Here is a 21,922-nt window from a genome sequence, read left to right as displayed (position 1 = left end):
ACAAGACAGGAGTCATTATAATTTTATATTGCTATTATATCCATTGATAATAATGTGACATTTAAAGTATTTAGGATATTATTCATTATTACTTCTTACTACTTTAGTTTTTTCTATTGCCTGCTGACCTCTTTAAAAGGATTAGAACATGGCTACTTTTCACAAACACAGTGCCATACGTAGCTATCCACAAGTTATGTGGTTCTATAGCTCAGTCACATTCCTTTCCACGTGAAGCTGAGATTGAAGGCAATGGCCACGTTTTCCAAAAGGGATGCCAACTATACTTTTTTCTAGGCTTTTTATAAAAAAAATCATGGACTGACAATATTTTGTACGGTTACATTCGTTATAATACATGTCTACAGCCTACAGGCCTAATTACAGTCAAAATAATCTGTATAAGTTTCTTCAGCTTCAAAAACATCACCGACACCTTACAATTTTTTTAATGACAGGCAGAAAAGTGCCATATTTTTACGCACTGCTCTGGAAAATTTGGGAGGGTTGGCAACCCAGTATTCTAATCCTGGACAAACCCTTTAACAATGTGACTACACATTTTGGAGCTTTCTGTTCCCAGGATGACAGACACATCATAAAATTACCCCTTCTGGATCTCCCTCTATGGGTACGGTTCCACTTGCGTTTTGCACGGACGAGTGCAATCCGGTGAAACATTGGATTGCTCTCACTCTAGTGCAAAACTATGGGGCAGTGTCCATCTGCGATTGATTTCTCATGCCATAGAGGCATGCAGAATGAATTGCAGCATGCTGCGTTTGGCAGCGAGTTTTAACTCCCCCCCCCCCCACAACTCTATGGGAGTGTGGGAAACATCGCACTGCACTCACATGTAATCCGAGTGCAGTGCGATGTACGCAGAGACAGACCGCGGAGGAGATAGGGAGAAAGTGCTTCTCCGCACCTGCGATCACATCATAGTCGCATTATTATTATTTATTATTATAGCGCCATTTATTGCATGGCGTTTTACATGTGAAAGGGGTATACATAGTACGGACAAGTACAATAATCATAAACAATACAAGGCACAGACAGGCACAGGAGGAGAGTGGTTCCTGCCCATGAGGGCTCACAGTCTACAAGGGATAGGTGATGATACAATAGGTGAGGGTAGAGATGGTTGTGCGGCACTATATCAGACTGAGGGTTACGGCAGGTTGTAGCCTTGTCGGAAGAGGTAGGTCTTCAGGTTCCTTTTGAAGCTTGTCAAGGTAGGCTAGAGTGTGATATGTTGTGGAAGGGTGTTCCAGAGTATGGGGGAGGCACGGGAGAAATCTTGGATGCGATGGTGGGAAGAGGAGATGAGAGGGGAGCAGAGAGGGTCATTAGCATATCGCTTCCAATGCTCTCGCAAGTGGAACCGTACCCTATAGGCAAGAATGAAGATGTTTTGGCAGTCTTAAGTTCTTCTTGTATTACACAAATGACTATTCAGTGTCTGCAAAATTGATGCCACTCAATCTCACAAACTTAACTAAGACAAGCCCTTTAGGATGCCCATTTAATTTAGCTTATTTTGACTGGTCCTGTGGTTTTCAGTATGCATTGCAAAAATTTAATACCTGGAGCTAAAGGCAAATCCCCAAAATGGCTTACTCTTTGAGATTAAAAAAACAATGTCTCGCTATAGGGGAAGTTCTCCAGTCATCCAAAAATGTAAGAAAATAATAAATCATAAAACCCAGAAAAAAACCCATAACCTCAATAGTCCAGCTGTGATGTACTGCTACTGCTTCCTTACAATAGACTGGCTGGGCATTGAGTTTTTCCCTCACATCCTTTAAAAGGGGTTTTCCTTAGGAACAATTATCTATCATGAGGATACAGTATGTAATAACTACTGAGACCCCACCGATTGACAGGACCGGGCAATAATTCTCCATGAAACTGCTGGAGATGGCCAGATTTCCAAGTACTCTATTGGAATACCTCTGCCAGTCCGATAAAGAATAGCGCATTCAACGCGTGGGTCTCTGGGTCAGATGACCACCATTCTGGTTGGTATTACCTATTCTATGGATACATGAGCATTTACTTGTACTGGAATACCCATTAAAACCTCAACACTTGTACCTTGCACTTCTTCCTCTCTATAGGCTTTTTGCATTCCCCTTCCTCTTGACTTGTGTCTACTCTTTAAAGGGAACCTATCACCAGATTTGTCGTTTATCAACTGCAGCCACAACCAGTAAGCTCCTATATACAGCACTCTAGATTACTGTATATAAGTGGCCAAGCCAATCTGTATAAATATAGAAGACCTTTTATTATACTCGACTGCAGGGTGGTCCAGTCGGCGTCGCTAGTCTCGGTCCAGCTCCTCAATTTGCGATCACTGTCCTCCTTCCCTGCTTCACATGGATTACACATCTCATGTCATCCACACAGTGTTCTCTATTGCGCTCCTGCGCACTTCTCTCTGCCCTGCTGCGGGCAGAGTAAAGTACTATAATGTGCAGGCCCGGGAAAAGGTCAAAGACTGCCCGCGCCTGCGTACTACAATGCTTTAACCTGCCTTCAGTAGGGCAGAGTGAAGTGCGAAGAAGCATAATGGAGGACTTTGTGCGGATGATGTAGGTCACCTCATTCACATGGAACAGGGATGAGGATGGTGAGAAGAATAGGTGGCACCGGACCAAGACCAGCCACGACTGTCGGAACAGACTGCGCCGCAGGGGAATATCATAAAAGGCGTTTTTTTATGTTATACAGATTGGCTTGAGGACTTATGTACAGCACTCTAGAAGAGCATTTTGATAGTGGCAGCAGCTTATAGGGGACAAATCTGGTGACAGCTGCCCTTTAAATTATATTGGCCTGATTGGTCTCTTAATCAGCTAAAGGCCGCTTTACACACAACAACATCGCTAACAAGATGTCGTTGGGGTCACGGAATTCGTGACACACATCCGGCCTCGTTAGCGACGTCGTTGCTTGTGAAACGCACGAACGACCGTTAACGATCAAAATTACTTACCTTATTGTTGATCGTTGACGCGTCGTTCTATTCCCAATTATCGTTGCTGTTACAGGACGCAGGTTGTTCGTCGTTCCTGCGGCAGCACACATCGCTATGTGTGACACCGCAGGAGCAAGGAACATCACCGTCCCTGCGGCCGCAAGCAATGAGGAAGGAAGAAGGTGGGCAGGATGTTCCGCCCGCTCATCTCCGCCCCTCTTCTTCTATTGGGCGGCCGCTTAGTGACGCCGCACGAACCGCCCCCTTAGAAAGGAGGCGGTTCCCCGGCCACAGCGACGTCGCTAGGCAGGTAAGTATGTGTGACCATTCTTAGCGATGTTGTGCTCCACGATTTGCCCGTGACGCACAACCGACGGGGGCGGGTACTTTCACCAGCGACATCGCTAGCGATGTCGCTGTGTGTAAAGTGCCCGTTAGGCCATTCCATGGCGCGCCCTGATCCCTCCACTTATCCAAGTTGACTTGTGTGTAGAGGCGGACATATAATTGGTGCAACCTGTGCCGCACCATAGGCTCCCATGAGGTTTGGGGGCCACTTCTACATCCAAAGTAGGTCGAATTGTGCATTGTGCTGAGTTACTTCACTGCAAAAGGCCCATATTTTGTTCTTGTACAGGCACCCTCTTCTAACTTTATCCACTCTTCCATTTGTGTTTATATTATGGCCCAGTTACTTATTTCCATGGGTGACTATATGAAGCTAATGTGAGTTCTCATTGGGTGTTTGGAGGTGGGGCATATTTATATCTATGCTTCTATATACATTGTGTTCTTATGTCTCCTGTTTATTTCATATTTTTTTAAAACCTCAGAAAAGACGGATTACTCATAAATTGGCTGAGCAAATGTGAATAAATGGTACAGACAACTTTCCTTTGGCTGTAATTAAATGTCAGTCCATTGGTAGGCTGGGTGGGAGAATTGCTCTATCTATAACTCACTTCAAATCTGTAAATATGTATTCCCTCATCCCACTATTTCCATTCACTTGGCATGTTTGAGCCTCCCCGATGCAGAATATTTCAGTGCATTGTGATCATTTCTATATGTAATACAGTCAGTATGTTGAAAATTCTAGCATTTGTCCAGTATAGAACAATAATACAAATTGTAGAAATATTGAGTTGGAAAGATGGCAAGAAATAAAGCAGAGAGATTGAGTTGGAAACTAAAACATAAAGAATAATAATCCAAGATGAAAAAAAAGGGTTTAAACCCAGTAGGCATGTGAGATGGTAAGGTATAGGGGGCGGTATAGGGAGGGGGCAGGTGGAGGGGTGCCTTTTCCGACCGGACTATATGAACATCTATTGGGATGTGGCCATTTAAAGTCTGAGATTTGCAGATTGCAGCAGTAATTGAAGACATCTAAACCGTTTTATTAGAAGAGAAAAATCTAGCCTGTGATACGGTTTTCTTATATGCTGTACTGTGTCTATGCCAGTCTCACATAATCTGGGTGTCTCTCCTGAATGCTATCCTGTGTATTCTCTCTAATCATCCATGGTTTGGAGCCCTGTCACTGATTGCCTCCTGATCTCAAGCTCCCACCATCCCTCTATCCCTGAGTCTATCTTCCACATTTCTTGCACCACTCCAGCCTTCCTTGAATTCCTGTCATTTCCCAGCCTGTCTTCTCCATTCTGTGCTATCCCCTCCCTGTGTCTGCCTGTGCTCTCCTCCTCCTTGTTCTATCATTCACCCTATCTCTCCCTTTCCTCCCCTCCCCAGTTCTGCTCTCTTCTGCCTGCCTCTCATACACACAGTCCTGAAACTGCTGGAGGGATGAGTGCAGGGTAACAGGAGGAAATCTGAGTGTGGAGGGGGGGTCACACCAATGGTCCAGCAGAGCAGGATGGCCAGGACCCCTTCCAGCTCAACACAGGAGATCCAGATGGATGTGTTAGAGGGGCACGGTCTGCAGGTGAGAATACAGCTTCATCTACACCCAATTTCATTACTCATTTCTGGCCTTTTCTCTCCATCACACAATACAGACATATGTTAAGATGCATAATGTGTATGTTTAGGGCGATACATCAAGAGTATCAACATACAGAATGTATACAAGCACAGACTGAATGGTAATTTATAGAAGAGTTAGACATCAATGGAAAAAAATCTAAAGGGTGGTGGAGGGCTAGAGTGATTAGAAACTGCTAGATAGGAAGAGAAAAGGGAAGAGAATGCCTGAAATGTGAACATACAGAAACAGCTGGTACTGGGCAGGTAAACATAGGATGCATGGGGGATGGGAGATGGAAGTGAGAGGGGGATGATTGCATTGCTGTAGCAGTGACAGGGTTAAGGGAGAAATATTTGGCACCGATCAATCTCCATTAGATAGGAAAGTTGACAATTTTCTCTGTGTATGTATATATATATATATATACACACATACACACCAAATATTAGTTCTTTACAAAGAAAAACAATATTCTGAATAGTGCACCTAATGGAAATACATGGAAGAAGTTACCAGTCCTAATAAGTATTATTTGCCATTTCTCAATGGTGGATATATTGCAATGTACCCGGGTTGAAGCTTAGTATTGAGTTACGATAATGTCCCTGACGCCGTTATTTACCCCGCCGTGTATTGGAGTGCTATGATTGTTAAAGTGAATGTGGGACCCTTGGTGTTGGGGCCCAAGCTTTGATAATACAATGGCACCATAGTACTAAGTATATTTGGCTTAAAAGCCCGAATAGCATTGACGGCAGGTAATATGTCACATGGCGGCTGGAGTAGTATTACCAGGCACAATATCACTGGTGGTATAGTATCATTAGCATGACAGGAATATCTGAATATCACACCCATTGTTCTTTTGCTGCAGTATTTATTTTTATTGTTCTTCCCAGGCTAAATATAAGAGAAAAAGTCGATTTAAGCGTTCAGATGGCAGCACCAGCTCAGACACCACCTCCAACAGCTTTGTGCGGCAGGTAAGTCATGCTTATCATTGCTTTACACTTCGGCCTGGTGTGTTCGGCAACACACACGCAGGCCTCGCTAGGCCCTGGTCCTGGGTTACCATAGCAACCAGCACCAGGGAAGAGATGCTCCTACGTCAGGAGATGGAAATGACAAACACTAATTAACTGACTGGAAGAGAGGGAGAGAGGAGATGCTGTAGAATAGTACAGGGAGAGGGAGGTGGATGGAAGAGACAAAGAGACATACATATATAAAGAGAGAATCTGGAAAATGGCAGCTCATGGAAGGGCATAGGAAGCATGATGGCAGGAAGAAGCAGGGAGGGACGCACATCACTTGGGCAGCTTTGGACCAGTTCAGGCCGAAAACTTAAAGAAAGGATGGAAATAACATAATTGCCTTCATACTGGTTTGTTGTAACTGCTGCATTGTGGGAAAATCAATGACTAGCCTCCCGCCATGTTGTGTAAAGTTACACGTCTGGAACGTCTGTTGTGTTTATGGGGTGGACAGTAATAGCTACTTTTTGCTCTGGGATACATATAGCAGTCATGATGTTTGTAGCCCGAGCTGTAAACTCTCTACTTTATCGTAGCAGCTGATTGTAACCACAAAGAAATAAACTGGGTGGAAATGCCACTTAAAAATCATGTCTGCCCTTCTGTCGTGTTTGCCTGTTTTATGGTAAATACTTAACACAGGGGCGGACATATTGGTTCAGCCTGTGCAGCCACACATTGGACAAGAGGTGAGGGGGCCCATTTATACCTCTGAAGTTGGTGGAATTGTGCATTTTGATGAGCTGTTGAACTGAAAAGGGTCCTTATACTGTTTTTGCACAGGGGCCCTTTTTTCTGGTGTCCGCCAGTGACTTAACACTAGAAGTCCCACAGAGGGGTCATTTAACATTTCTACCTTTGGAACCCAGAGACGGGTCGAATGACCTGAAGGATTTTAGCTAACATCCTATAATCACCGTCTTTTGTTCTGTAATTAAGGCCATTACTGTCGCACCACAGGAGGTTGTTGTTTTCCATTGAGTTTAGCCATTTAGTTTCTAGTTAGTTCTATTCAGTTTATTGTATTTGTCATTTGACCCTCTTTCTCGGACTTCAGGGGGGAGCTCGAAATTTCTGGGACTTCAAGTGTTAAAGGGGTGGTTCACCCATATTCATTATTGGCCACAATGATATTATGTTGAGAAACAAGGTTTCTCTCAAATACCTTGTGTTGCCAATAGTGCTTATGAGCGGCACTATTGCGAACCGATCTTCCCCATCGCCTGACCCCTTGCTCCGTGGCCTCTGGGATCGAGTGATGTCACGTCAACTTCCTGCTCACCTGACATCACCGCGGCCGGCCCCAGTCTCCATGAGTGACCGGGCTGTTGGCGGAGTTTCACTGCTCATCGCAGCCCAACATCACAGCCCAGCATCTCCGTGCTCACTGCTCTTACGCTGCAAAGTGTGCAAGCAGGAGTGATGCTGGGCTGTGACGAGCGGTGAAACTCCGCCCACAGCCCAGTCACTCACGACAACTGGGTCCCACCGCGGTGATGTCAGGTCAACTGAAAGTTGACATAACATCACCGAACATCAGAAGTCATGGAGCCCAAGGGTCAGGCGATGGGGAAGAGTGGACTGCAATAGCGCCACTCACAGGCACTATTGGCAACACAAGGTATTTGAGATCACTATTAGCAATATAAGGTATTTGAGAGAAACCTTGTTTCTCAACATAATATTGTTGTGGCCAATAATACATATGGGTGAACCACTTCTTTAACACACACCTTTTTCTTTGACTTCTTTGTTGCTCCTTTCCTTTGTAAATCCTAGAAGAAATGTATGAATAAATTATCAACTTGGCTTTATCATTCTCCATGTCAATAAGGTGTGGCTCTACATTGTCAGCCTTGATTTGTGGCAAACCGTGTAGAGACAACTATTGACTGATGGAATGATTACTTCCATTTGTCAAATGCTTCCTACATTTACAAGAGGGATGGCATAATCTGGAGATCTTAGAAATGATTCCACAAAATAGGACACACAAGTATTTCAATTATTTATTAAAATGGACATGTGTGTGTATATGAGTGCATATAAATAAATAAAAATATATATATACACATACAGTGCCTACAAGTAGTATTCAACCCCCTGCAGATTTTGCAGGTTTACACATTCGGAATTAACTTGGCATTGTGACATTTGGACTGTAGATCAGCCTGGAAGTGTGAAATGCACTGCAGCAAAAAATAATGTTATTTCTTTTTTTATTTTTTTTTTTTAAATTGTGAAAAGTTTATTCAGAGGGTCATTTATTATTCAACCCCTCAAACCACGAGAATTCTGTTTGGTTCCCCTAGAGTATTAAGAAGTATTTCAGGCACAAAGAACAATGAGCTTCACATGTTTGGATTAATTATCTCTTTTTCCAGCCTTTTCTGACTAATTAAGACCCTCCCCAAACTTGTGAACAGCACTCATACTTGGTCAACATGGGAAAGACAAAGGAGCATTCCAAGGCCATCAGAGACAAGATCGTGGAGGGTCACAAGGCTGACAAGGGGTACAAAACCCTTTCCAAGGAGTTGGGCCTACCTGTCTCCACTGTTGGGAGCATCATCCGGAAGTGGAAGGCTTATGGAACTACTGTTAGCCTTCCACGGCCTGGACAGCCTTTGAAAGTTTCCACCCGTGCCGAGGCCAGGCTTGTCCGAAGAGTCAAGGCTAACTCAAGGACAAGGACGGAGCTCCGGGAAGATCTCATGGCAGTGGGGATATTGGTTTCAGTCAATACCAAAAGTAACGTACTCCACCGCAAGGGTCTCCATTCCAGATGAGCCCGTAAGGTACCTTTACTTTCAAAGCGTCATGTCAAGGCTCGTCTACAGTTTGCTCATGATCACTTGGAGGACTCTGAGACAGACTGGTTCAAGGTTCTCTGGTCTGATGAGACCAAGATCGAGATCTTTGGTGCCAACCACACACGTGACGTTTGGAGACTGGATGGCACTGCATACGACCCCAAGAATACCATCCCTACAGTCAAGCATGGTGGTGGCAGCATCATGCTGTGGGGCTGTTTCTCAGCCAAGGGGCCTGGCCATCTGGTCCGCATCCATGGGAAGATGGATAGCACGGCCTACCTGGAGATTTTGGCCAAGAACCTCCGCTCCTCCATCAAGGATCTTAAGACGGGTCGTCATTTCATCTTCCAACAAGACAACGACCCAAAGCACACAGCCAAGAAAACCAAGGCCTGGTTCAAGAGGGAAAAAATCAAGGTGTTGCAGTGGCCTAGTCAGTCTCCTGACCTTAACCCAATTGAAAACTTGTGGAAGGAGCTCAAGATTAAAGTCCACATGAGACACCCAAAGAACCTAGATAACTTGGAGAACATCTGCATGGAGGAGTGGGCCAAGATAACTCCAGAGACCTGTGCCGGCCTGATCAAGTCTTATAAAACACGATTATTAGCTGTAATTGCAAACAAGGGTTATTCCACAAAATATTAAACCTAAGGGTTGAATAATAATTGACCCACACTTTTATGTTGAAAATTTATTAAAATTTAACTGAGCAACATAACTTGTTGGTTTGTAAGATTTATGCATCTCTTAATAAATCCTGCTCTTGTTTCAAGTTTGCAGGCTCTAACTTATTTGCATCTTATCAAACCTGCTAAATCTGCAGGGGGTTGAATACTACTTGTAGGCACTGTATATATATATATATATATATATATATATATATAAAAAAAAATATATATATATATATATATAGATATATATATATATATATAAAAATATATATATTTTTATATATATATATATATATATATATACAGTGTATATACAGTACAGACCAAAAGTTTGGACACACCTTCTCATTCAAAGAGTTTTCTTTATTTTCATGACTATGAAAATTGTAGATTCACATTGAAGGCATTAAAACTATGAATTAACACATGTCAAATGAAATACTTGACAAAAAAGTGTGACACAGCTGAAAATATGTCTTATATTCTAGGTTCTTCAAAGTAGCCACCTTTTGCTTTGATTACTGCTTTGCACACTCTTGGCATTCTCTTGATGAGCTTCACGAGGTAGTCACCGGAAATGGTCTTACAACAGTCTTGAAGGAGTTCCCAGAGATGCTTAGCACTTGTTGGCCCATTTGCCTTCACTCTGCAGTCCAGCTCACCCCAAACCATCTCGATTGGGTTCAGGTCTGGTGACTGTGGAGGCCAGGTCATCTGGCGTAGCACCCTATCACTCTCCTTCTTAGTCAAATAGCCCTTACACAGCCTGGAGGTGTGTTTGGGGTCATTGTCCTGTTGAAAATTAAATGATGGTCCAACTAAACACAAACCAGATGGAATAGCATGCCGCTGCAAGATGCTGTGGTAGCCATGCTGGTTCAGTATGCCTTCAATTTTAAATAAATTCCCAACAGTGTCACCAGCAAAGCACCCCCACACCATCACATTTCCTCCTCCATTCTTCACGGTGGGAACCAGGCATGTAGAGTCCATCCGTTCACTTTTTCTGCAACACACAAAGACACAGTGGTTGGATCCAAAGATCTCAAATTTGGATTCATCAGACCAAACCACAGATTTCCACTGGTCTAATGTCCATTCCTTGTGTTCTTTAGCCCAAACAAGTCTCTTCAGCTTGTTGCCTGTCCTTAGCAGTGGTTTCCTAGCAGCTATTTTACCATGAAGGCCTGCTGCACAAAGTCTCCTCTTAACAGTTGTTCTAGAGATGTGTCTGCTGCTAGAACTCTGTGTGGCATTGACCTGGTCTCTAATCTGAGCTGCTGTTAACCTGCGAATTCTAAGGCTGATGACTCGGATACACTTATCCTCTGCAGCAGAGGTGACTCTTGGTCTTCCTTTCCTGGGGCGGTCCTCATGTGAGCCAGTTTCTTTGTAGCGTTTGATGGTTTTCCCAATTTTTTGGACTGACTGACCTTCATTTCTTAAAGTAATGATGGCCACTCGTTTTTCTTTACTTAGCTGCTTTTTTCTTGCCATAATACAAATTCTAACAGGCTATTCAGTAGGACTATCAGCTGTGTATCCACCAGACTTCTGCACAACACAACTAATGGTCCCAACCCCATTTATAAGGCAAGAAATCCGACTCATTAAACCTGACAGGGCACACCTGTGAAGTGAAAACCATTTCCGGTGACTACCTCTTGAAGCTCATCAAGAGAATGCCAAGAGTGTGCAAAGCAGTAATCAAAGCAAAAGGTGGCTACTTTGAAGAACCTAGAATATAAGACATATTTTCAGTTGTTTCACACTTTTTTGTTAAGTATTTCATTCCACATCTGTTAATTCATAGTTTTGATGCCTTCAATGTGAATCTACAATTTTTAGAGTCATGAAAATAGAAAAAACTCTTTGAATGAGAAGGTATGTCCAAACTTTTGGTCTGTACTGTACATATATATATATATATACATATATATATATATAATAGCTGCCATTGCTGTGCTTTATGATGAGGGCTTCACTGGGCATTTGGCGTGGTTGTGAGCAAGACTGTACTTTATGTTATTCGCACCCTTTTGGCTTATTTACTTGCTGTGTATGTAAGCTGCAATTAATGGATCGCTGTGTGAGAGCTTGTTAGCATTGCCTCTCATACCCGTAGCCCTAGTGTATGTGCCATTTTACATGCATTAGATTCAGCCATTAGTGACTATCCCAGCACCTGCTCCACTGTTAGCAGATGAACTGAGATCAATGATCCCAATTCTTGATCAATACTCCCAGTGGTGCACTCACTGTGGCCCTTCTGGAGCGATATATGAAGACCCTGTCCTTTCATGCAGTTGCACTAATCATGTGAACCTTCCATTAGGATTAACCTTGCTTCCAATCTAATTGTGGTCAGACAGCTGTAGCGACTTCCTTCCTCAGCCTGTTATAGTGGATGAGTCAGTTTACCGGATTTTTCTGGAGATAATATATGCTAAAGGCTTTCTCTGTGTTTCATTAAGATGACGAAAATATGTTTAGGAATGTGTTAATATCATATATTTTCAATAAGATATACATCTGACAATATGCTGACGTAAAGGGAAGAGCATGATTCCCTAAGGATGAGCTGAGTAAAGTCTGATTGCTGGTTTGATGTTCATCACATCCATTGCTTTGTAACAATGATAATGCGATATTTCCATTTTGATAAATTTACGGCATATCAATCTGGCATACCATAACATTGTGATCGGTGGAGGTTTACACTTTTTGTTGCGGTTTTTGGGGGCCTAGTTATATTCCTTTACATGCAATGGTTGAAATCCCATCCACTTGCTTGACCGTAACATGCTATGGTTTCCACACAGCAAAAATATGCAGCATCTAATACCAAAATCCCATCATGGGCACAGAACCTAAGGCCTCCTTCACATGTCCATGTTTCCAGTACATGTATACATTATAACTTATGGGATTGCTTACATGTTTGTTTTTTTTCGATCAGCATGGATGACAAGAGCCAATACAAGTCTATTGGTCTGTAAAAAACACATACAGCACGCAGATGGCGAAAAAAACGTCCAGCATGCAGATGGCATCCGTGTGTTGTACGTGTTTAACATTGCAAAGTATAGGATAAGCTTTGTAGTTTATTTCTTTAGCCATCCATTAAAACTCTGATGATACACTTATCCAAAACACTGACTGACCCAGTACCATTTTTTAATGTACATAGAGGTTTACAGGGATTCTTGTTATAGCAGTCATAAAATCAATCTTTATCAGCTGCAGTGACATTCATGGTGCCTCAGCTGATTAACAAGTTTCTCCCTATATTGTGAACTAGCTGTACTACCCGGCTTCGCTCAGGTTAATAACTTTTGTTAACAAAATAGAATGTATTAAGAAAAATGTATTCTGCACACAAAAACCACAGAACAAATAGATAGAAATGTAATTATTAAAAGGCAAAAACTAAGCTAATAGAAGCATTTCACAACATATATTTCAACACAACAGATATTCTACACAGATTTAACTAAATTGGCCAAGTAATGTGCTCCGTCTGTCTCTTTCCAGGTCTGTCTCTTTCCAGGACTGTCTCTTTCCCCATCTTTCCCCGTCTGTCTCTTTCCCCGTCTGTCTCTTTCCCCGTCTGCCTGTCTGTGTCTCTTTTTTTGTCTGTCTGTCTCTCTCTGTTTCTTTCCCCATCTGTCTCTTTCTAGGTCTGTCTCTTTCCCAGGTCTTTCTCTTTCCCCGTCTGTCTCCCCGTCTCTTTGTCTGTGTCTTGTCCTGCCTGTGTCTTGTCCTGTCTGTCTCTTTCCCTGTCTGCCTGTCTCTGTCTGTCTCTTTCCTTTTCTGTCTCTTTCCTTGTCTGTCTCTGTTTCTCTGTCTCTTTCCCCATTTGTCTCTATCAAGGTCTGTGTCTTTCCCCATCTATCTTTGACTGTCTCTCTGGCTGTCTCCTCCTTCCCTGTCTACCTGTCTCTGTCCCTGTCTGCATTTCTGTCTGTCTCTTCCCCATGTGTCTCATTCCAGGTCTGTCTCTTTCCAGGTCTGTCTTTCCAGGTCTATCTCTTTCCAGGTCAGTCTCTTTCCCCGTCTGTCTCTGTCTGTCTTTTCCACCATCTGTCTCTTTCACCGTTTGTCTGTCTGTCTCTTTCCCTGTCTGTCTCTAGCTCTCTGTGTCTTTCCCTGTCTGTCTCTCTGTCTGTCTCTCTGTCTGTCTCTCTGTCTGTCTCTATCCGTCTCCCCACCGACATCTTATTACCTCACATATAAGCTTCTTATACTATGAATGTCTTTTGTTCCTATAGCAACCAATCACAGCTCCTACTAATAACCTGTAGTTCCAGGCTCCATTTACTTTAATGGAGGCATGTTTTTTGGAGAGTAACTGTAAAGCGCAGGGTTAAATTTTCCTGTCAAAACATAGTCTACGACATTCCCTGGGTCACATGAGGCATCTGTGAAAAATTTCGTGATTGTAAATGCGACGGTGTGGATATACTTTTCGTTTCACTTTGTCCCCATTATGTAGATAGGGGCAAAATTGATTGGTAAATTGGAACGCGCGGGGTTACAATTTCGCCTCACAACATAGCCTATGACGCTCTCAGGGTCCAGACGTGTGAGTGTGCAAAATTTTGTGGCTGTAGCTGCGACGGTGCAGATGCCAATCCCAGACATACATACACACACACACACACACACACACACACAGACACAGACACTCAGCTTTATATATTAGATAGAGGGAAACCTGCCATTCAGCAGCGGCAGCAGCCACAGTTCATGAAGAGTTGTGCCTCCTTCAAATTTCTGTATAAGGTCTGTTTCACACGTCAGTGAAAGAAACAGACGTTTTTCACTAACGTATTAAAAACGCATATGTCCTTCCATGTGCCGTGATTCACGGCACACGTGAGTTGTCCATGTGCCATCTGTGATACGTGATACGTTATAGCACATGGACATATACTCACCTGTCCCCGCTCCTGCTGTTTGTGGTGCTGAACTCTTCGGCTCTGCTGTGTATCCAGCCGCCGCTGACCTCCGCTGCAGCTACTTCCAAGTTGCCTGCTCCGTGCATAAATGAATATGCATGAGAATAGGCATCCGGCCTGGAAGGAGGAGGCAGCAGAGGCTGAAGACAGCGTTACTGGAGAAGGTGAGTATAAAAAGCTTTTTATTTTCAATGTCCGTGTTTTTCTGGTACGTGTTTTATGGATCACACCATAGTGTGGTCCGTGGGACATCAATGATGCCAGAAAAAAAAAAAAAAAACGGACGTGTCTCTGTGCGGATCACACGGACACGCATGTGCACCGCACGGAGACACGGTCAGTGAAAAATCACTGATGTGTGCACAGACTCATTGATTATAATGGATCTGCGTATGTCAGTGATTCTGGTACGTATAAACACTAGCACATTCGTACCAGAATCACTGATGTCTGAAAGAGGTCTAAAGCTGAGTTCACGTCCTGTAATCATTCGTTAGAACGGATACAGCAGCGATCCGTTGACAAAAAAGTTTGCAGGCACAACTTTTTTGTCCTGCTAAAAATCACACTGAAGTCTATAGAAAACACATCCGTTAAATAGCCATTAAGTAAGCAAAAACCGAATCCTTTTCAAATGAAAGAAAAACAGATAGCTATTTATCAGATTCGATTTCCATAGACTTAAGGGGCACTTTGCACACAACGACATCATAAGCCGATGCTTGCGATGCCGAGCACGATAGTCCCTGCCCCCGTCGCAGCAGCGATATCTTGTGATAGCAGCAGTAGCGAACATTATCGCTACGGCAGCTTCACATGGACTCACCTGCCTTGCGATGTCGATCTGGCCGGCGACCCGCCTCCTTATTAAGGGAGCGGGTCGTGCGGCGTCATAGCGACGTCACACGGCAGGCAGCCAATAGAAGCGGAGGGGCGGAGATGAGCGGGACGTAAACATCCCGCCCACCTCCTTCCTTCCGCATAGCCGGCGTGAGCTGCAGGACGCAGGTAGGAGATGTTCCTCACTCCTGCTGCTTCACACACAGTGATGTGTGCTGCTGCTGGAGCGAGGAACAACATCGGACCATCGCGTCAGCGTAATTATGGAATTCCCAGACACTACACCGATGATACGATTACGACGATTTTGCGCTCGTTAATCGTATCATCTAGGATTTACACACTACGATGTCGAGTGTGACGCCGGACGTGCGTCACTTTCGACATGACCCCTCCGACATCGCACCTTCAATGTCGTAGTGTGCAAAGTGCCCCTTAATGTTAAACAAACAGATCCAGTAGACATCAGTTTGTTTCTTCACTTAAGGCTGCTTTAAACGCAGCAACATTGCTAGCGATGTCGCCAGCGATAGCACCCGCCTCCATCGTTTGTGCGTCACGGGCAAATCGCTGCCCGTGGCGAACAATATCGCCAGTACGCGTCACACCAACTTACCTTCCTAATGACGTCGCAGTGGCCGCCAAACAAACTCTTTTTTTAAGGGGGCGGTTCGTGCGGCGTCACAGCGACGTCACACAGTGGGCCACCAATAGAAGCGGAGGGGCGGAGACCAGCCGCATGAACGTCATTCGTTGCCGGAGGACGCAGGAACGCTGTTGTTCGTCATTCCCGGGGTGTCACACGTAGCGATGTGTGCTGCCTCAGGAACGATGAACAACCTGCGTACCAAACGATCAACGATTTTTTGGAAACGAATGACGTGTCAACAACCAATGATTTTGGGCACTTTTCGGATCGTTAGCGGTTGCTTGTTAAGCCCACTTTACACGTTGCAATTAGTTGTACAATCGCATTTGCGATGTGACACGCCCAGGTTGCATACGGGATCTATGAGATTTCACGTTGGTCGTTCATTTGCTGTCACACGAGCGTTAGTAGTCTATGTTAAATTGGTCAATTGTGTGTGCGATCCTTTAGATCATGTGTTCTGTGACGTATGCATTGGGCACCTTTTTTTTTTTTTTTTATTTATTGACTTGCCAAGCGTGTGTAATGTGTAGGGATGCGTTTTTACTATGTCATCTGCCATTCAGCTCTGCTACATGGCCGCTAACAGCAGACACAGACAGCCATGTAGCAGAGCTGAATGGCAGATGACAGCAGACACAGACAGAGCCGCACGGTCAGAATGAACTCGGGTGAACTTCACCCGACTTCATTGTGATGCTGCGGCTCTGTCTGTGTCGCGCCCTGATTAGCGGTCACCAGTGAAGGACTCACCGGTGACCGCTAATCTCCTGAGTAACTGAAGTTACCAGCCCTCTCTCATATACTCACCAATCCCCGATCCCCGGCGCTGCACGGCATTCACACTGCTCCGGCGGCTTTTACTGTTTTGAAAAAGCCGGCCGCCCATTAAACAATTTCGTATTCCCTGCTTTCCCCGCCCACCAGCGCCTATGATTGGTTACAGTGAGACACGCCCCCACTCTGAGTGACAGGTGTCACACTGCACCCAATCACAGCAGCCGGTGGGCGTGTCTATACTGTGTAGTGAAATAAATAATTAAATAATTAAAAAAAACGGCGTGCGGTTCCCCCCATTTTTAAAACCAGCCAGATAAAGCCATACGGCTGAAGGCTGGTATTCTCAGGATGGGGAGCTCCACGTTATGGGGAGCCCCCCACCCTAACAATATCAGCCAACAGCCGCCCAGAATTGCCGCATACATTAGATGCGACAGTTCTGGGACTGTACCCGGCTCTTCCCGATTTACCCTGGTGCGTTGGCAAATCGGGGTAATAAGGAGTTATTGGCAGCCCATAGCTGCCAATAAGTCCTAGATTAATCATGTCAGGCGTCTATGAGACACCTTCCATGATTAATCTGTAAGTTACAGTTAATAAACACACACCCGAAAAAATCCTTTATTAGAAATAAAAACACACACACATTCCCTGGTTCACCACTTTAATCAGCCCCAAAAAGCCCTCCTTGTCCGGCGTAATCCAGGATGATCCAGCGTCGCTTCCACCGCAGCTGCATGGAGGTGACCGGAGCCGCAGCAGACACAGCCGCTCCGGTCACCTCCACACAGCAAATGAACACAGCCGCGCGATCAGCTGCTGTCACTGAGGTTACCCGCGGCCACCGCTGCATCCACCGCTGGCCGCGGGTAACCTCAGTGACAGCAGCTGATCGCACGGCTGTCTTCATTTGCTGCATGGAGGTGACCGGAGCGGCTGTGTCTGCTGCGGCTCCGGTCACCTCCATGCAGCTGCGGTGGAAGCGACGCTGGATCATCCTGGATTACGCCGGACAAGGAGGGCTTTTTGGGGCTGATTAAAGTGGTGAACCAGGGTATATGTGTGTGTTTTTATTTCTAATAAAGGATTTTTTCGGGTGTGTGTTTATTTACTGTAATTTACAGATTAATCATGGAGGGTGTCTCATAGACGCCTGACATGATTAATCTAGGACTTATTGGCAGCTATGGGCTGCCAATAACTCCTTATTACCCCGATTTGCCAACGCACCAGGGCAAATCGGGAAGAGCCGGGTACAGTCCCAGAACTGTCGCATCTAATGTATGCGGCAATTCTGGGCGGCTGTTGGCTGATATTGTTAGGGTGGGGGGCTCCCCATAACGTGGAGCTCCCCATCCTGAGAATACCAGCCTTCAGCCGTATGGCTTTATCTGGCTGGTTTTAAAAATGGGGGGAACCGCACGCCGTTTTTTTTAATTATTTAATTATTTATTTCACTACACAGTATAGACACGCCCACCGGCTGCTGTGATTGGGTGCAGTGTGACACCTGTCACTCAGCGTGGGGGCGTGTCTCACTGTAACCAATCATAGGCGCTGGTGGGCGGGGAAAGCAGGGAATACGAAATTGTTTAATGGGCGGCCGGCTTTTTCAAAACAGTAAAAGCCGCCGGAGCAGTGTGAACGCCGTGCAGAGCCGGGGATCGGGGATCGGTGAGTATATGAGAGAGGGGGATAGACTGACATGGACTGAGAGTGAGGGACAGAGATAGTGACGGACTGACAGAGATTAGTGCATGACAGACATTGTGAGGCGCTTCAGAACGCAGCTTTTCAGCTGCGCTCTGAAGCGGACCTTTTTTAAGCTGCGGTGCAGAGCGCACACCTGCGCACATAGCATCAGACAACAAAATCGTATGAGGGATGTCACACGTTACAATTCACTAGGTTCTTGCAACAAAACGCTCAATTCTAGAGAATGATACGATGTGTTTGCGATCAACGGTTTTGCGTTCAATCCTGATCGCATGTAGCTGTCACACGCAGATACGTCACAAACGATGCCGGATGTGCGTCACTTACAACTTGACCCCAACGACGGATTGTGAGATATATTGAAGCGTGTGTAGCGGGCTTTAGTGTCAAACGCAACAACGTCGCTAACAAGGCCGGATGTGCGTCACAAATTCCGTGACCCCAGCGACATCTCGTTAGCGATGTCGTTGCGTGTAACGGGGCCTTTAGTCTAAGAAATGTATATATCCGATTTGAATCCCTGGTTATGGGCAGAATAAACTAGCTGACAGATACCCTTTAATTACACACATCTTTTTGAGGCCTGTACCAACATTTTGTTGATCTATGTGTATATTATACCATCTGAGGTGTTGACATGTAAGCATGTAAGCATTTTACTTAAAGGGAACCTGTCATGTGCAATATGCACACAGAACCACGAGCAGTTCTGGGTACACATCGCTAATCCCTGCCTAACCGTCCCTGTATACACTAGTATAGATAAAGAGATCTTTAGAAAAAGTACTTCTAAAGGTCTTTTATCGTATGCTAATGAGCGAGGGGACTAGCCACAGGGGCATTACCTCCCTTGGTAGTTGGCCCCCATAGCATGTTGATACATCCCTGTGGGTGTGCTAACATGCTAATGAATACGCAGTGTCACAGGGTGATCTCACTCACCTCTCCGCTGCCATCACGTCCAACTCCTGGATTTCGTCTCAGTGCCCATGATCCCAGACTTTCGATAATGCGCACTACACGAGTTTTAAGCCTAGAAGCTTACACCCGGCTTTATAGTGCGTATGACCGAAAGTCCGGGATTTTCATGTGCATTGTTGTCGGTATGCCATCCGTTTGGCATCCATATGTTGGCTGCTTTTATTTATCAGCAGTTGTTAAAATTTAAAACAACAAATAGTTTCATTTCTTTATCAATATCAATGTATCCGTACAATTTGCATGCTATACAGATGATCCATATGGGATCCAATGTTAATATTTTTCTAAGGTCATCACATAGGGAGTATCTTGCAGTCAGGACTCCTCTATGGACCGAACCACTCTGTAGTGAGACAAAGCCTTTTACACATAATGCAACGATGAAAAGCATCACTTCAGATAAAGAGTGGTCAGCGAGGAGTTCTAATCTGTAGAATACAGCAGCAAGTGTCCTGTTTCCCTGAAGCGCACCATTGGCGAAAAAGGGAAAATAACAATAGACAGTTCTCACTGACATCAATGGGCTTTCCGTGTATAGCATGCACACGCAGATTAGTTTATAAGCTGATCTTCACTTTGGCTTCGACATTCGCACGGATGTGTGAATGTACTATCTACGGTATGTTATCCAATTTTTTTTTTTATCGGACAGCACATAGACCCACTGAGTAGTAGTAGGTAAGTAGGTCCATATTCTGATCATCAACATTGGATCAGAATAGGACATGCTGAGTTTCACAGATCTTATTCTTGGGTCTGTCATTTTCAAGTATATGTGAAAGGATCGAAGATACTACAGTGCCTTAAGGGGAACCTGTCAGCTCCTATATGCACCCAGAACCAAGAGCAGTTCTGGGTGCATATTGCTAATCCCTGCCTAACAGTCCCAGCATCTAGTAGCATAGTTAAAGGGATCTTTAGAAAAGTATTTCTGAAGATCCTTTATGATATGCTAAAGAGGCCAGGGACTAGTCGCAAGGATGTTAGTTCCCTTGGCTAGTCGACCCCCTTAGCATGTAAGCATGTGTTAGGACCAGGTGGACGGGCAGACCCAGGAGGTGGATCCACTGGGCTGAACACCTCACCGAGGGCAAGGTGCCCGGTAGCCGGAGCACTACGGGTAGCAGGACAGTCCATTCAGAGGAGTGGAGTGAAGAAGTCCCTGGGACCACGGGGTCTCTGAAGGTAGTCCGGGTGACGGAGCTCAGGTTCGGAGGCCGAGATGACATCAGGCAGAGTCCGGAACCAACAGAGCGAGAAGGTGGGTCACCACAGGGATCGGAGATGGTAGGAACTGACGGGATGGCAGACAGTCACCGTTCGGGGTTCGGGTATCGTCAGGACCGCTTGGCGAGGCAGGAGCGGCTCTACGAGAGAGATAGGTAAGTATGGCACAAGACACAAGGAGACCTGACTCCTAGCTTAGCAAACACGAAGAACAGGCCCCGTCCACTTGGAAAGGATCCCCCTATATACCCCGTACCTGATTCCTCAATATCCTGTTTGAGGACACTGGCCCTTTAAGAGAGGGTCAATGACCGCGCGCGCGCCCTAATGCGCATGCGCGAGGCCCGGGTGCCAGAAGCCAGAGCAGGGAGCGGTGCACAGGAGGCAGGAGTGCTCAGCATCGCAGATGGGCGCCGGGACCGGGGACCGGGTTGCCTGGAGGACGCAGGTGAGGGAGTATGGAGGCCGTGGAGCGGGGGACGCCTGGCAGAGGAGCCGGGGAGCGTGGCAGGGGAGCCGGGGAGCGTGGCAGGGGAGCCGGGGAGCGTGGCAGGGGAGCCGGGAAGCGTGGCACGGAAGCTGGGGAGCGTGACAGCATGCCCCTGTGGGCGTCCTAACATGCTAATGAATGTGCAGCATCAGAGGTTGGTCGATCTCACCTCTCTGCTGCCACCACACCCAACGCTGGATTTCGACTCAGTGCGCATGATTAGACGTCCCGGACTTCCGGTCATGCGTACTATGAAGCCTGGTGTACATGTCCCGGCTTCAAACTGGTGTAGTGCGCATAACAGGAAGTGAGGAGACATTCTGATCATTCGCACTGAGGTCAAAACCAGCAGTGGCGGCATAGGTGAGAGCAACCATGCCTCTGACACTGCTGTGAGCTTACATGCTAAGGGGGATGACTAGCAAAGGGAGCTAACACCCTTGCAACTAGTCCCTGGCCTCATTAGCATATCATAAAGGATCTTTAGAAGTACGGTACTTTTCTAAAGATCTCTTTGTCTATGCTACTAGATATAGGGACGGTTAGGCAGGGATTAGCAATATGCACCCAGAACTGCTCTTGGTTCTGGGTGCTTACAGGACCTGACAGTTTCTCTTTAAAAAAGTAATTATACCCCATACACTTTTCCACATTTTTTCACATTACATCCTCAAATGTTAATATATTTTATTAGGATTTTGTGTGATATATAGTAACATAAAGTAGCAAGGGTTTGTGAAGTATAAAGGAAATGATACATGGTTTTGTAAATACTTTAAAA

The 21,922-nt window shown here is 45.3% G+C and overlaps 1 protein-coding gene across 4 annotated transcripts in view; it reads left to right on the top strand.

Annotated features, from left to right (window-relative positions):
* The first annotated feature begins 4,722 nt into the window (after nucleotides 1-4,722).
* The window catches only part of CACNB1 (calcium voltage-gated channel auxiliary subunit beta 1), a 177,442-nt gene continuing 160,242 nt past the window's right edge, over nucleotides 4,723-21,922 (top strand). The window contains exons 1-2 of one of the 4 annotated variants that reach the window (XM_075350114.1): nucleotides 4,723-4,931; nucleotides 5,873-5,956. In XM_075350114.1, the coding sequence (XP_075206229.1) occupies nucleotides 4,845-4,931; nucleotides 5,873-5,956 (171 nt within the window). In that variant the 5' untranslated portion in view covers nucleotides 4,723-4,844. The remainder of the gene's footprint in view (nucleotides 4,932-5,872; nucleotides 5,957-21,922) is intronic. The other 3 variants (XM_075350116.1, XM_075350117.1, XM_075350118.1) reach the window with 3 other exon arrangements.

Source organism: Anomaloglossus baeobatrachus, chromosome 5, assembly GCF_048569485.1.
Source record: "Anomaloglossus baeobatrachus isolate aAnoBae1 chromosome 5, aAnoBae1.hap1, whole genome shotgun sequence".
Classification (NCBI taxonomy): Eukaryota; Metazoa; Chordata; class Amphibia; order Anura; family Aromobatidae; genus Anomaloglossus; species Anomaloglossus baeobatrachus.
The sequence above is the reverse complement of the archived record's forward strand: the minus strand, read 5'-3'. Positions and strand labels throughout refer to the sequence as shown.